General features: G+C 39.5%; 3 protein-coding genes across 4 annotated transcripts; 1 reads left to right on the top strand and 2 right to left on the bottom strand.

The window, feature by feature from the left end:
- The first annotated feature begins 259 nt into the window (after nucleotides 1-259).
- EMB1692 (Ubiquitin carboxyl-terminal hydrolase family protein) lies at nucleotides 260-2,153 on the top strand. The gene has a single exon (XM_077371708.1). The coding sequence runs from the start codon at nucleotides 438-440 to the stop codon at nucleotides 1,854-1,856; it is 1,419 nt and encodes a 472-aa protein (XP_077227823.1). The 5' UTR covers nucleotides 260-437; the 3' UTR covers nucleotides 1,857-2,153.
- A 2,139-nt stretch (nucleotides 2,154-4,292) lies between these two features.
- LOC143860425 (putative WRKY transcription factor 2) lies at nucleotides 4,293-14,097 on the bottom strand. Of its 2 annotated transcripts, XR_013239708.1 has the most exons (5): nucleotides 12,944-14,097; nucleotides 9,112-9,276; nucleotides 6,164-7,002; nucleotides 5,824-5,982; nucleotides 4,293-5,234 (listed from the first exon to the last, which is right to left on the bottom strand). XR_013239708.1 is itself a non-coding variant. In XM_077371056.1 (3 exons), the coding sequence occupies exons 1-3, from the start codon at nucleotides 13,310-13,312 to the stop codon at nucleotides 6,172-6,174; spliced, it is 1,365 nt and encodes a 454-aa protein (XP_077227171.1). In that variant the 5' UTR covers nucleotides 13,313-14,097; the 3' UTR covers nucleotides 6,163-6,171. The 2 variants fall into 2 exon arrangements, 1 of the variants encoding a protein (XP_077227171.1); XM_077371056.1 differs by lacking the exons at nucleotides 4,293-5,234; nucleotides 5,824-5,982 and having other exon boundaries at nucleotides 6,163-7,002.
- On the bottom strand, nucleotides 4,565-6,029 carry LOC143861578 (WRKY transcription factor SUSIBA2-like). The gene is made up of 3 exons (XM_077372482.1): nucleotides 6,025-6,029; nucleotides 5,824-5,982; nucleotides 4,565-5,234 (listed from the first exon to the last, which is right to left on the bottom strand). Exons 1-3 carry the CDS (start codon nucleotides 6,027-6,029, stop codon nucleotides 4,565-4,567), a joined length of 834 nt encoding a protein of 277 aa, XP_077228597.1.
- Nucleotides 14,098-14,839: the final 742 nt, after the last annotated feature.

Raw genomic sequence — 14,839 nt, 5'->3', positions numbered from 1 at the left:
AAAGGGTAATGTTGCCAGCACCATAGGATGATCCAAACCGTACTTTTAATAAAGTGAGGAGTGCCCTCATCAAAATACAGTAGTGCTGATAACATTTCCCCGATAAAAATTCCTCAATTTTACAGACTATCTCTGTAAAATTTCAGACTATCTCTCCACGCCCATTTCACACCGGAATAAGAGGCTTTAACTTTACATTTTCTTTTGGGAGATGATATACTCTCCTCAATTTTTACTAGAGACAGCCCTCTCTACTGTAAAACAGCAGGCATAAATACACTGGACTGGGATGTCCCAGGTAGGAAAAGGTACCGAATATATCACTTCCCCCTTTCTTTACCTCTCTGACTAGGTATCACTGAATGGTTTTTAAGTAGAAAGGCAACACATCTCAACCTCTCCCATTCTCTCCTACAAAAAAAACACCCCAACCCACGATGAAAACCTCCTTCCCCATCCTCTCCTCAAAACCCAACTCACTCCCTCCCACCCTCCTCCAATCCACCTTCCTCCCTCCCTCAATTCCCAATTCAAAAACCCAACCCACTCACTCCCCACTCAAAACCCAATTCAAAAAACTCACCATCACCTCCTCCTCCTCAATCAAAATCACCCCCAACCCACCACTAGACCGCCACATAACAAAACACAACAAACTCAAATTCGCCCAAAAACTCAAAACCCTCCTCCTCTCCAAACCCCACAATTACCTCCCCCTCAAAGTCCTCTCCAAATGTCGCTCTTACCTCTCCCTCACCCCTTCTCATTCCACCCTCTCCATGATCAAACGCTACCCCGCCATTTTCGAACTCTTCTCTTCCCCTTCCGACGCCCTCTCCGTCCGCCTAACCCCCGCCGCCTCCTCCCTCGCCGCCCATGAATCCCTCCTCAAATCCCAACTCTCAAATTCCCTCTCAATTAAGCTCCAAAAACTCCTAATGCTCTCCCCCCACCGCCGCCTCCTCCTCTCTAAACTAGTCCATCTCGCCCCCGACCTCGGCCTCCCCCCGAATTTTCGTTCCCGCCTTTGTAATAACCACCCTAACCGCTTTAAAACCGTCGATACATCCTACGGTCGCGCTCTCCAACTAGTCTCTTGGGACCCAATTCTTGCCACCCCATTACCTAAACCAAAATGTACCCACAAAAGAGACTTGATTATTGATCGCCCCGCGAAGTTTAAGTTGGTAAATGTGAGGAAAGGATTGAATTTGAAGCGGCGGCATAGGGATTTTTTGATTAAGTTTGGGGAATTACCTGAGATTAATCCGTATTTGAAAGAGATTAACCTGCCTTTGCCGCATACGATGGAGGCGGAGAAGAGGGCGTGTGGGGTGGTGAGGGAAGTGTTGGGTATGACAGTGGAGAAGAGGACATTGGTGGATCATTTGACGCATTTTAGGAAGGATTTTGGGTTGTCAAATAAGTTGAGAGGGATGTTGGTGAGGCATCCTGAGATGTTTTATGTGAGTCTTAAGGGGCAGAGGGATTCTGTTTTTTTGGTTGAGGGGTATGATGAGAAGGGTGGGCTAGTGGAGAAGGATGAGCTTTTAGTGGTTAAGGAGAGGTTGACGGAGTTGGTTAGGGAGGGGAAGAGGATGAGGAGAGACAGGAGAAATGGTGTTCATCTTTATGAGGAAGATGACGATATTGAGGAAGACTATAGTGATGGAATTGAAGATGAAGAAGATGGGTTTGAGGAGTTGTTTGATTCAGGGATTGAAGATGGTGATTGGGAGTATTTTGGAGATGGTGATGATGGTGGGGATGAGTTGTTGGGAAATGGGGAGATTGAAGAGTTTTGGACTGTAAAGGCTTCTGAGAATGGTGAGGTTGGAGGGTTGGAATCTTGGTGAAGAATAATGTAATAGGGAAACTCATCAAACCATTGCGCAAATCTCATGTATGGTATGACTCCCCTTTAGCCACCTAATCACATTCAAGGACTCTCCCTCCGCGTTACTTGATACCCTACCCTCCAATATCTTGACGCCCTAAAGGAATAATTAAAAAAAATATTGTGTCATTTTTGGGTGGGTTACTGACTTGTAATTGGTAGTGTTGCATACATCTTTTTTGTACATGAAATGAAAATTTAGTATATACATTGTGTTAAACTGCGGAAACTTGAAATGGGTTCTTCTGTTTCTCTCTGTTACTGCCTTTGTGAAGTTACTTATTTGTTGTTGGAGCCATGGTTGTTAAGTTCCAGTTGAGGAATAAATCAGGGAGCTAAATGTTTGAAAATATGTCTGCTAGTATTGGAGAATTTTTTTTCAAAAATGCATGTTTTTCACTTGCTGCTGGTATATCTACTGCATATCTTCTTTTTTTTCCTAAAAAAAACATAACAAGGCATGATTTTTTCTAAGGCCAACCCGCCCCGTGAATCTGGGTCTCTTGGGGTGGGTCTCACTCACAATGTTATCGGCGATGCTCCATTCACCACATTCTCATGAACAGCAAGGGATGCTCCATTCATCACATTCTTGATGAAAAGCCTTGTCGCCTCCTTGCAATCAATCAGTGAGTTGACAAGGGTGGTATACTTGGAGAATTGATCCACCACTACCATGCAAGGTTTCAAATTTCAGTTTCGGTTTCGGCCACAATGGAAATCGAAATGTTTCAGTGGAAAATTTGGCCTAAATCTTGTAAATTTCATGGAAAAATTTCGGTGGTCAAAAGGAAATTTCCAGGGCAAAGTTTTGGTGAAATCCCGTAACAAAACGATTCCATGCTAATTTCGTTTCGGTCTCAGTGGAAGTTCAAAATTTTGGCCGAAATATTTCGGTTTCAGCTGAAATTTAAAACTATGCTACCATGATGGACCCGAAGTATCCTACCTTAGGCAATGCATATCTTTAGTCCATTGAAACACTTGCCTAGTAAGCAACAATAGTTGCCTCCCCTTACGTGATGGAGGCCCCTTAAACAGTCACAAAGGACTCCAAACGTAGTCAGGCTTATCACACACTTATTAGCCTTGAGAGAAGTTTGCTTGCTGCTCCATAATCACGCTCTTCGTACCACATCTATTAGTATGATAGGTTTCACTCACTGCTTGCTAGTCCTTTTCCGCTTGCTCGCTAACTCACGAGTGGTTCATCTGTTTATCATTCCATTTTAGTGTTACAGGCGGGCAGCGAAGCTTACACTTGTTCATTTATTGTGTTAGTTCACCATGGCCTCTTTCCTCCTGCTCACTCGCAGGGATCTAGACCCCCACAAAGGGGAGGGAGCTCACTTGTTGGGATCTAGACCCTCGCAAAGGGGAGGGAGCCAAGGATGGTTAAGCATATTTGGTTGCTAAATCAGGATGCCAGTTCAGTTTTCATTTTGAATTTCTCACTCGAAATACAATCATTGTATAACATTTGACTAATTATTCATCAAATTCACATTTAATTTGGGAAAAAATGCATTTTAATCCAAAAAATGAAAACTGAACTGACATTCTAACTTAACAGCCATGTCGGTTTTTCAGTTCTTCAGGAAATTTTGTAAATAAATTTGGAGCCATGTTGATTTTTCTATGAAAAATGAATGGAACTTGCTGGTCCTTTCTAGGTATTCATGTTATCTTTATATAATCCATTTTTGCTTTCTGGTGTTCAACCTCTAAAAGCAGACTTGGGAGACCTACACAATTGCATCACTTGTAATGAATGTGTATACAAAAGTCTAGTCTGATTCTATGCTCCAAACATAAGTTGCTTTGATCCTCGTTGGAGTTCTTGTTGCTGCCTTGCAAATATAGAGAATGACCAGGCAGAAAGTCACTTTAACGGTCAATGATCACAGGTAAAAAGCAATTTTTGGGTCCTACATGAGGGCATAATGGGGCATGTACATGAGATCAAGCTTGTTGATCTTGTAGAATATCAGAGGCAACCTAAAAAGGAAACAGAGAACCAGAATAGAACTCTTATGTGCATAGTAGATGCTGGGAGCCTACTCGCAATCATCTTGGCGTTTAAGCTATTTCCATTGGAGATTTTCTTGGAGAGTAATGCAGAAGATTATTGAGGCCAGGATGCCGAAATTTGCCATGAAGAGAGCTTCCACCATTTTTTAATTTCTCTTCCACTGTTCCGCTAATCACACGCTAAGTTTTCATACTTAATACTCAGTCCTTTCTCTGCATAGCATGACGCCACTGTCATGTCAAGTTTTTAAATACATTCCATTAACAAACAAAAACAAAAAAACACTTGACAAAAGATACCTATGTAGTAAACCTTTAATTAAGAGAAAGTACTTCTAACTAAATTTGTTGAAAGAAAGAAGAGTTTACCTTTGACACTTATAAATAGCTTCCATTAACAATGGTTTAAATGCTGGTAAATGGAGAAAAATTTCACTTACATCGGTTGAGAGTATATCAATAAACTTTATACCCAAAATAATAACAACAATTACAGATGCAACATGTATGTGTAGTAGATAACAAGCCTTTAACATCACAAGCAACCTAACATTTTAGACCTGTTGAATTTGGTGCAAAAGCCTGTTGAGCCCAACCTTGGGGCAACTCAGCATGAGAAACAAAACCCTTTTTTTTTTACAATGGATATCCTCCCATAATTTGCCGATACATAGGCAACGCTGCATTTGCAAGATGGTTGATAGGCAGATGGGCCTCATGCATGGAATCATCCCTTTGCTCCTGTTTAGGCATGAGAAACCTCATGTCACTCTCTTTAGGTTGCTGCCCTAGAAAGGCCTGAGCGGCACTGATGGATTTCCCATGATTGAAATCAAATCTGGGCAGTACAAGGTTTGAAGGTCGGTGGAGACCCATTGTAAAAGAAAGTGGGAATTCTGGAACCTGAGCAACAGATGCTGCTTGATGAAATTCATTATCCCTAAAAGAGCCAAAACCCATGGGTTGTAATGGTGAAGCCCCAAGTTTCATATCGCCAGTAAAGTTGCTGATATTACCTGGTTTTAAGTATTCGTTGGGTTTCCTCTCGAAACAAGGGGCGAGATCTTGAACTTGTGGTTTGGGTTTAGGGATGTTGGCAGATCCAGATAAGGCCATGGTGCTTTCAGATTTAGGTGCAGGTGGAGCATTTCCACCACCAGAGTTGATGTGACTGCTATTTCTGGCCACAGGTACTTCATGGTTGTGTTTCCCTTCATAAGTTGTGATCACAGACTTTAGATCGTGTGAGGCTCTTTCCACGTGCTTCCTCACAGAACATCCTGCATTTGTGCACTTGTAGTAGCTCCTGTGGCAGCAAAAAATTGCAAGTGAAATTGAATGACTGAGTGGTTGAATTTGCTATAGAATTAATGGTAAAGCAATCGTTATAAAAACAACAGATTGTCAATGGGATGGTTTTTTTGGCAACCTAGTTCCGTTATTATTTCCAAGATTAGTTTCTTGACTTCAACACAACATTGGGTTTCTCATTTATAATAATACGACTTGGACAAGTTAGCAGCCAAAGGACTTGGGAACACCAGGCCCAAGAGTAGCTATGAACCCTTTAGACCATCCCCATGGGGGTGGTGAAGGGAGGGCCCCAATTGGTAGAAAAAAAGCCCACAAACCTCTTGCGGCTATCCTGCGGTTGGAAGAAGTAGAAAAAGGAATAAAAATATAGTTTTATTTTCAGCTTGCTCATTTTTGAAACAACAGATGAAATATGTCAGGGCAAGTAAGGCTTTAACAATTCAAGAAAAATAATTATAAAGGACATTTTTGTGGCCTCATTAAATAGCAAACATGAACCCAAAAATCATGAGACCTGCATTAAAAACAAACAGTACTGATGATGAGTACAAAATGAAAGTTAACTGTATGAACACAGTTACCTAGGGTTTGGATTTCCTTTAACCACCTTCTGCCCATACTTGCGCCAGCGATATCCATCATCAAGAATGTCCACTTCACTATCTGTTTGAATAACTACTCTTGGTTCACGGACAGCTCTAGATGCCAAATTTGTTTCTATCAAACAGTCGTCTTTCTTCCTAAACAATAGAACACGGAAAATTATTAAATGCCCAAGTTACTTCATAATGTAGTTACATTGTATGATAAATTTAAAAATGGCCATATGGTTTAAATATGTAGTTAATCAAACAGCTATGTTCTAATTACTGCCGGTGTAAATTTAAAAGTAAAAAACTGCTTCCAAAGTTCAGAAATAACCTTCTTTTTTACTCCGACTCAACATCTTCAACATCATCTCCAAGTGATATGCTTCCTTGTGTGGGACCATCTTCCTCGTCATCATGGCTAGCAAGAGTAGATGAAAGCTCCGGAGTATCTGCGGATTCAAGTACATTTAGGTGCTTCCCTTGGGCAGTCGACAATGGATCTGAAAGCTCAGTTACAACAGAGGTTGATGATGTCATCTCCAAACTATCAGCCCTCCAGTCTGTACCACATTTATCTTTTGATCCTTGTTGAAGGTTGCGCCAAACGGACCCCCCTTCAACTTTGACATATGATCCAAGGCCATCAGGCATCTCAGAAATCTCATTGAGTGAAAATGCTGAGCGACGACTAGGCTGAGGTTTTGGGTGATCATGAGAACCCTTATAAATAATTTCGGTTAATTGACCATCGTGTGAGCGTTCTACCTTTTTCTTCACCTCACAATTTGGATGAGTGCATTTGTAATAGCTTCGTGGAAACTCACTCCCTTTTACCTGTTTCTGCCCATACTTTCTCCAGTTATATCCATCTTCTGATACCATTCCCATTCTCAATGGAGGAAATGACCCTTTCTGGTCCTCTTCCAAATTCTGCTGCGACCCTGTATCTTCCTCATGGGATGTCTCATGCTGAGGTGCCTGGTCTTGCAAATTTATGGACTTTGCCTTCACCATCAAATTTTTGGCACCATCAAGTTCGGATAGATACTCATTAGCATAGTTCTTTGTTGTATTTTGTTGAAGAAACCCTGCTTGACACTCAATATCAACTTGTGATTGTATTCTGGCAGGAGCTTGATGGTTGACATCAGCCATCCAAAGATGTTGCGCCTGATTGGGGTTGAAAGAAACATAATGAAATCAAGTTGCTGGGGAGATACATTTTCTACTCCATACTAGGCAAGCAATTACCAGTTACCATTGAAAAAAAAGTGCTAGAATGTAAAAAGCATCTAAACATGCTTAAAGCATCCCAAGTATATCTATATATTGTTATGAGAAAAGTGTTTCTAGTCTGCCGACTAGAGATCATTCTCTAGTCCGGCGACTAAAAACACTTGGGTCCCACATTTTTTGTGGTGATCTAAAGCATTCATTTGATAGGCCCCATCATAGATAGGGCGTCCACAAAAAATCAGCTTCATAGGATCATCTTAACCCTTCCATTTGTGGAGCTAAAAAATGGACAGATTTGTGCCGATTTATAGCCGTCCATTTTAAGCTCCACAAATCACAGGGTTGGGATGATCCTATGGAGCTTATTTTTTGTGGACACCCTCTCTATGTCAGGGCCCATCAAATGAATGCTTTGCATCACCCAAATAAGGTGGGACCCATGTTTTTTGGTCGCCGGACTAGAGAATGATCTCTAGTAGGCAGACTAGAAACACTTTTCTCTATTGTTATAAGAAGTTCCATAGTCATCCAAACGACATGAAATTTACCCTTTCATTCATGAGAAATTGTCGAAATTTCCACTGAATTTTATGATTTCCAGCGAAAGTGCCGAATTTTTAGACATTTCAGTGGAAATTTTAAAAATGCTGATTTTTTTTTTTTTTTTAAAACGGAAAAATGCTGAAATTATTATCACAATTTTACATGATTTCAGCCAAATTTTTTATCGAAACCGAAATATTTCAATGTCGGTGGTGGCCAACACCGACACTGAAACCGAAATTTAAAACCTTGATTGAAATGGATTGCCATTTCATTTATGAGAAGCTACAAAAGGAAGAAATATGTACGGAGAATTGGCTGATATGTTTACCAAACCATCGGGAAAGTCTAAGTTGAGTGATATTTGGAACAAGCTGAGGTTGTATGACATATACACTCCACCTTGAGGGGGAGTGTTAGAAGAGTTAAAATTCTGAAACCCATAAAAGGGTATTTCAGGCTTTCTCCTTGTACAGCCCTAATACACACACACACACACACACACACACACACACACACACACACACACACACATATCATGTTTGTGAGAGGTCAGTTTCAACTCTCTTATTTTCTCCCAGCCACCATACTCTCTCTCTCTCTCTCTCTCTCTCTCTCTCTCTCTCTCTCTCTCCACCATTGTTAATAAATGTAATTATTCCTTTTTTCACTTACTAGTGGCATATAAAGAGCCAAAAAAGGGCCCGTGATTGGATCCATGTCATTTTCGGTAACCTTTTAAAATCGGTTGAGAAAGTAAATTCGGTTGCACTTAATGACATGGATCCTATCAACGGCCCTTTTCAGGCTCTTTATTCAAGGGTGCCCTTGCATCAATCATTCCTCTAATTATAAATATATATAAGGGAGATATAGATTGGTCGACCACATTTCTCTAATTCTCTTTAACGTTTTCTCCCAACTCTTTCCTCCCTCCCTCCACTTCTTCTATCTTTCTCTTTCTATTCACCACTTTCATAATTTCTACTGTTTGGAGGTAAATACTTTGATTTTTAATTGATTTCATTTTTATTTGTAAATCCATCAGAGCTGATCAATGCGGTAAGATCAGATATATTTTAATTTAATTTTTATTTAACTTAAAGAAAATTTCATATTAGTAGAAAATAAACTTTCAGTTATATCGTAGTCATGCATATTATGATTTATTTAATAATGAAACTCACAAGACACATGTGATAGTGTCTCTCCAAAAGCATTCATTTAGTTCATCAATACTGAGAAATGCATGTTCTCATGTAATCATGGACCTTATGGTCCTTTGCATCATTACACATGAATCAAAACTAGAATTTCTATAGTTGGATGAATTAGTAACATTTTCAATTTAGGAATCAAGAGCTTATTGAGCCATGACTAAAAATTAATAAAACACTGCATGAATCATAATATTGTGTGCTAATTTTACTCTAACTTGAATGAGGGCAATATCAGCACTAGTGCAAAAAAGTAGCACCACAAGAGTCATTATAACAATACCTGATTTTCGGCACTTGAAAGGCATGACATTGAAGCAGGATCCACATGAGGCTTGAAAATGAATGAAGAATCAAAATCTTCAGACTTGTTTGTATTGGAAGTTATTGGGATTTCATGACTGAAGGATGGGAATGGAAATGTTCCAGTTGTTGGAGATGGTTGTGCCTGCAACAATATGATCCCTAACAATTGAGAAATGGGTGGCACTGTGATAGGCCTAGTTCAAGGGTAATATATTATGTTCAAAAGGTTACCAAAGATGAAATTTGAAGCACTACAAGTAAAAAATCACATTAACAGACCAACGAGGGTGTATATGTTAAGGAAGTTCCGTGCTGTCAGTGATCCAAAAAGTGTGTGGATGCAAAAAAGTATCTAGACATATGAGGTAAAAAAAACTTGGCATAAAATATCCATACTCAACTCAACTCAACTAAGCCTTTGTCCCAAACTAGTTGGTGTCGGCTGATGAATCCTTTAGAAGATTTTCATGAATGAACCAGAACCTATATTCCAATTGGCATAAAATATTCATAGTTTAAGCAAATTTTCCGTTAGCGAGACGAACACAAAAGGCTGAGATTTTTCAGGATATTTTAGTTATGGAGATGAGTCATCACTGATTGGTCGCAGACTTGAACCTAAAGATTCTCAAATCTGGTAGTTCATTATTACAGATCATCCATAAAGTTGCAACCACATCAAGTTATTTTTCTCCTTTCAAGATGTTGCAGTTACCCCACAAAATTATGGTTGTCCAAATATGTCATCTTTCGTTGGAGTATCAGTAGGCGTGGTATTTTGTATTGATGATTCTTTTTTGGTTTAACAAATTTTAGTTTAAAGAATAAGAATACTATACACCTTGACAAACCAAAAACCAGGAGAATGTCATGTGCTAAACATAGCTAAAAAAGCTTTTTGATTGTGTCATCAACTCGTCCCAGTGGACTCAATTTTACCTTGATCAAGCTATCATTTGAATTTAAGTTTTGCCCTATCATGTCAATAAAAAACTCCTTTGACTCACCCGAGTTAATGAAAAGTTGACCGACTACCAGTGTGTAAAAACTCAAAGTTGACAGGAAGTCGGACAAGATACAAAGGAGTCAACTTGGGCAGTCAATCATTGACACGGTCAACTTTTCATTGACTCGGGTGAGTCAAAGGAGTGTTTTATTGACATGATAGGGCAAAACTTAAATTCGAATGATAGCTTGATCAAGGTAAAATTGAGTCCAATGGGATGAGTTGCTGACACAATCAAAAAGCTTTTTAACAATGATACAAATAAACAGACTCATGATCAAAATAAAAAGACAAAGACATAGTCTGCATATGTAATAATTTAGTCCAGCATGTTTCTTGACCATAGTACCAATAGGGTGTGCCATAGTTTTTTTTTTCTGATGAAAATAATATGAAACTTCATTAAAAGGAAACATAAAATTTACAAAGTTAGGTCGTTGTGCAATAAAGGCCAAAAATACATTTGCAATCTAGCTACACCTGACTTAGCCAATTTGTCCGATGGATCGTTGGCACTCCTTGAAATGTGACTGAACTCAATCTCCCACCCCTAACCATATCATCAATCTCATCAATATAATTACCAAGCCTAAAGACCGAGGTTGACCCCATGGATCCATGAAATCACAGGAGATGAGTCACCTTCTTCCTCAAGTCTTCCCTCCATACGACCAAAGAAAATAATCAAACCAAACTGTAAAGATCTAACCTCTACGTCGGACGAGTCAGCATGGTTGATCATACAAGAAAAAAGATAAAAAAAATGTGACCATTTTTTAGTCGCCAAATAATCTGCCAACACTCGTTGGGACGGGGATGCCAAGAGATTAAGCCTTGACATTCCAATTGATGGATTTGAATGGGAAAGGACACCACTTTTCCATGGACTTCTGGCCTACATCCTGAATGATTTTGTATCATCAGTTGATGTTCTAATCCTTTGAATGATGGTTCGGACGGGAGTGGTCCCCCCCTTTGGATAGGAGCGCTTCCCGTGCTTTTGCCCACACAGGATGGGGGGCATCGATAAATCACGTCTAGAGATGTAAAACGTAGGCTGCTCCTGAATGGTTTCTTCTTGGCTTGATACAGATCTTTGATGGTCTTTTGGCATACATCAAAGCTACTCTCGTATTCTTCCTTTTCCTATTTCTTTGGAGAATTGGGGAGACAGCCCCTTCCCTCTGTTGGTTGCTTTCTTTCTCTTAGTCTGATTATTCTATGGGATACACCTCCGGCCCTCTCTAAGTTGCTCTTTCTCTCTAGTTTCAGTATTATATAGTCCGTGATGGTGTCATGGCTTGGAGTGTCTAAAGTTCATATGCAAGCATACTAGGAAAAAGTTGCGTAGGTTTAGATTTACAATCATAAGTTAAACTAATTGTAAATAGACTATGGCCCAACATAAATTGGAAACAACATACAACATTAATTAAATGTTGAAGCAGTGTCCTTTTCAAACACTGTAAATAACCATATGAGAAATTATTATGTTTGGTAAAAAAAAAAAGAGATGTGAGAGTCCACACCATTGTTTCAAAATGTGGATATGGGTCAAAACGTGGCCAAAGCAAATCCTAGTCAGCTTAGAGCGACGCGGCTGAGTACTCAGTTGAAGCAGCTGAGTAATCGGTTAATGTGATCGGGTACTTGGTTGACACGGTTGAGTACTTAGGAGAGTGAAAGGAGTTTTGATTTACTGCGTAGACCAAAATGCGGACTCGAACAAGAACGCCGCCAAGGTAAAAGGGAGTTGACTCAGGAGAGCCAACAATGATGCGGGGGAGTTTTGAAACTACGGTCCACACTCTTACACTCGAAAAAAAAATTAAATATGTTTTTTCTCCAAAATGAATTAATTCCAAAGTGGGACCTTAAAATGCAAGCCCTGGTCATTCGCTTTTGCAGTTCACATAATTCTAAAAAATTAGGAAAATTTTGAGGCATATGCCTTGTACATTTGCCTTAAAAGCACTGTCCATACCAACTGTACTGCACACCTGTTTGCTAGCTATACCTTAAGTTAACAACAGCTATAAGTATCAATTGCTCACTCCAACCACAATGAAGATCGACTGACTGATTAAAATGCTAGAAGAACAACAACATTTGCACTTCCATCATATGCCAAGTAGCTATAATTTGATCTAGGTAAAAGAATGGCACTCACGTATTTAGCATGCAAAATTCTAAATTTTTAATCAATAGGTCCACAATAACTTCTCTCAGAAAAAAGAAAAGAAAAGAAGAAGAAGAAACTCCCAATTTGGGGGATAGAGAAAAGAGACTGGTTGGTATGAACAAGTGAAGAGTGGCTTTACACTTACTATTATGTTTTATGGAGAGCAATAAACCAGAAGAATAAGCCAAAAGGAATTATAAAAAGCTTCAGGTTTCTAAGGAGAGGCATGGAGGTGTCATAACCTTAACCTGCAGACTGTTCCAAAACAGAATAACAGCTACTAGTTACTCTTATTTGTTACGAGGAGAGCTATCACCCAGATGAATAGCCCAACAGAAATTTTGTCTCAAAATTACTTTTAGGTGGTTTTGAAGGGGAACCATTCAAAAAAAAAAAATTGGTGGTTTTGAAGGGGAGCTACGAAGGTGTGATAACCTTGACCTAAAGCCTGTTCCAAAACTCAATCACAACACAGCACAACACATCACAAAAATGGCAAACACTAATATATTTTCAACAGGGTTTTCTTGAATTTCTTACATTCCAAAACTAAAATGAAATGAACACGCAACAAATGAAATGAACTTATGCAAAGTGCAAGACTAAAATCACTGATATTACCTGAGAATTTGATAGCATGACTGGAGAATCCAACAATGTTGCTGGACTGAGACCTGGCGGAATCTCAAAATAGGGTGAACGAATAGCCGGTGAAGTCAAAGGGCTATCGGATCTAAACCGAGCAGTGTTCAACCTCGGACTGAATCCAAAACTTGCTGCCCTTCTCTCAGCAATACTCCCCCCATTGTCAGCCTTCTTTTGAAACCTCCCCCGAAAATCCTCCACCTTCTCTGTATTGGGCCTCGAAGCAAAAATGTCAGACAGATAATCCGAGAAAAGACCCCTAGGGCTTGAAATTAGAGCTCTAGGGCTTGAAATCAGAGCTCTCCAGTCGCCAAACCTAGAACTACTTTCTTCCCTTTCAGCCATTACAATGATTACTCAATCTCTACACTAATACAACCTTAAACCCTCCATTAAATATCCCGAAAGACCTTCAAATAAAACCCCTCCAGTGATCTAGGGTTTCTGAAAACCCTAAATAAAGCGCTTTTAAAAACTAGGTTTTGAAGCTCCAGAAATGGCCCTTTCTGCAGTTACAATTACCACTCAATCTCTACACTAATACAACCTGGAATCCTCCATTTAATCCACCTTCAACTAAACCGCCTTCAGTAATCTAGGGTTTCTGAAAACCCTAAATACGGCGATTTTAAAACCTAGGGTTTTTGAAGCTCCAGAAATTGCAACTTACAGAAATGCCAAAAAACATATATCAGATAATTGGAGAGTAAAATGAAAATGCAGAACTAAACCCCCTTTCAGTGATCTAGGGTTTCTGAAAACCCTAAATACAGCTCTTTTAAAACCTAGGTTTTAAAGCTTCAGAAATGGCCCTTTTTGCAGTTACCATGACTACTAATCAATCTCTACACTAATACAACCTTAAATCCTCCATTAAATCCACCTTTCAGTGATCTAGGGTTTCTGAAAACCCTAAATACAGTGCTTTTAAAACCTAGGGTTTTTTAAGCTCCAGAAATGCCAAAAAACATATGCAACAGATAATTGGCTACTAACACGAGAAAATCTCAGCAATGAAAAAATAAATCCCAAAAGATTTCAAAGAGAGAGAGAGAATTTGGAAACAGAAGAGGCTTTTTTCAGAGAAGTTTGACGAGAGAGGGTATCGTTTGACCGATAAAGGAAAGGGGTCTCTGTTGCTGTATAGCGAAGAAATTCAAAAATTCTAAGGGAGATGATATTTTCACCCCCCTGCAGTACGTATTCGCCCCTCTCTTGAAGTGATTTGACGTCAAAAAAGCCTTAAAGTTGCCTACTGTTCACGTTATTAGTGGGGGTGAAAATAGAAAAAGAAAAATCCAAAAATAGAAGAAATCCGTTACGGTGTAAGTTATTGACGTTGGTCTCCCCTCCTGTATTGCATTATGATCCCTCATTTTACGTTGTGTAAGGGAAATCCTGACCGGCCTTCACACGTGTCGTTCTCTGGTTGGACACGGGCACAACTGTGTACCCACTTACCCATATTGGTAGGGACCACTTGTGCCCCACATTGGGACACCTTGATATTTTATGAATATTATCTGGCAAACAAACAGGCAGAGTATGAGGAGGACAATGAGTCAATGAGTGGAACCAAGATTAGTGGAACCAAACCTATTCACTTTAGATAATATCCATCTAAATTAACCATAATCATATCATTCCCCGCTAAATCGTGAGAAGGAAAAAAAATATTCCCAAGCCCAATCCAAATATAGGGTCGAAGGGAAGATGGTTGGTTGTGTCTAGGGGTGCAGCTTGGGTTGATTTTTGGGAATTTCGGTTGAATTTTTATCATAAAATTGAGGCGGATTCGGGTTGGTTCCGATTCATTTTTAGCAGTTCTTTATTTTTTTAGGCTAGTCATAAATTTTAAGTTTTGGGATGAGA

This window comes from Tasmannia lanceolata, unplaced genomic scaffold, assembly GCF_043159265.1.
Source record: "Tasmannia lanceolata isolate RefF3 unplaced genomic scaffold, GAP_Taslan_0.1 ptg000037l, whole genome shotgun sequence".
NCBI lineage: Eukaryota > Viridiplantae > Streptophyta > Magnoliopsida > Canellales > Winteraceae > Tasmannia > Tasmannia lanceolata.
The sequence above is the reverse complement of the archived record's forward strand: the minus strand, read 5'-3'. Positions and strand labels throughout refer to the sequence as shown.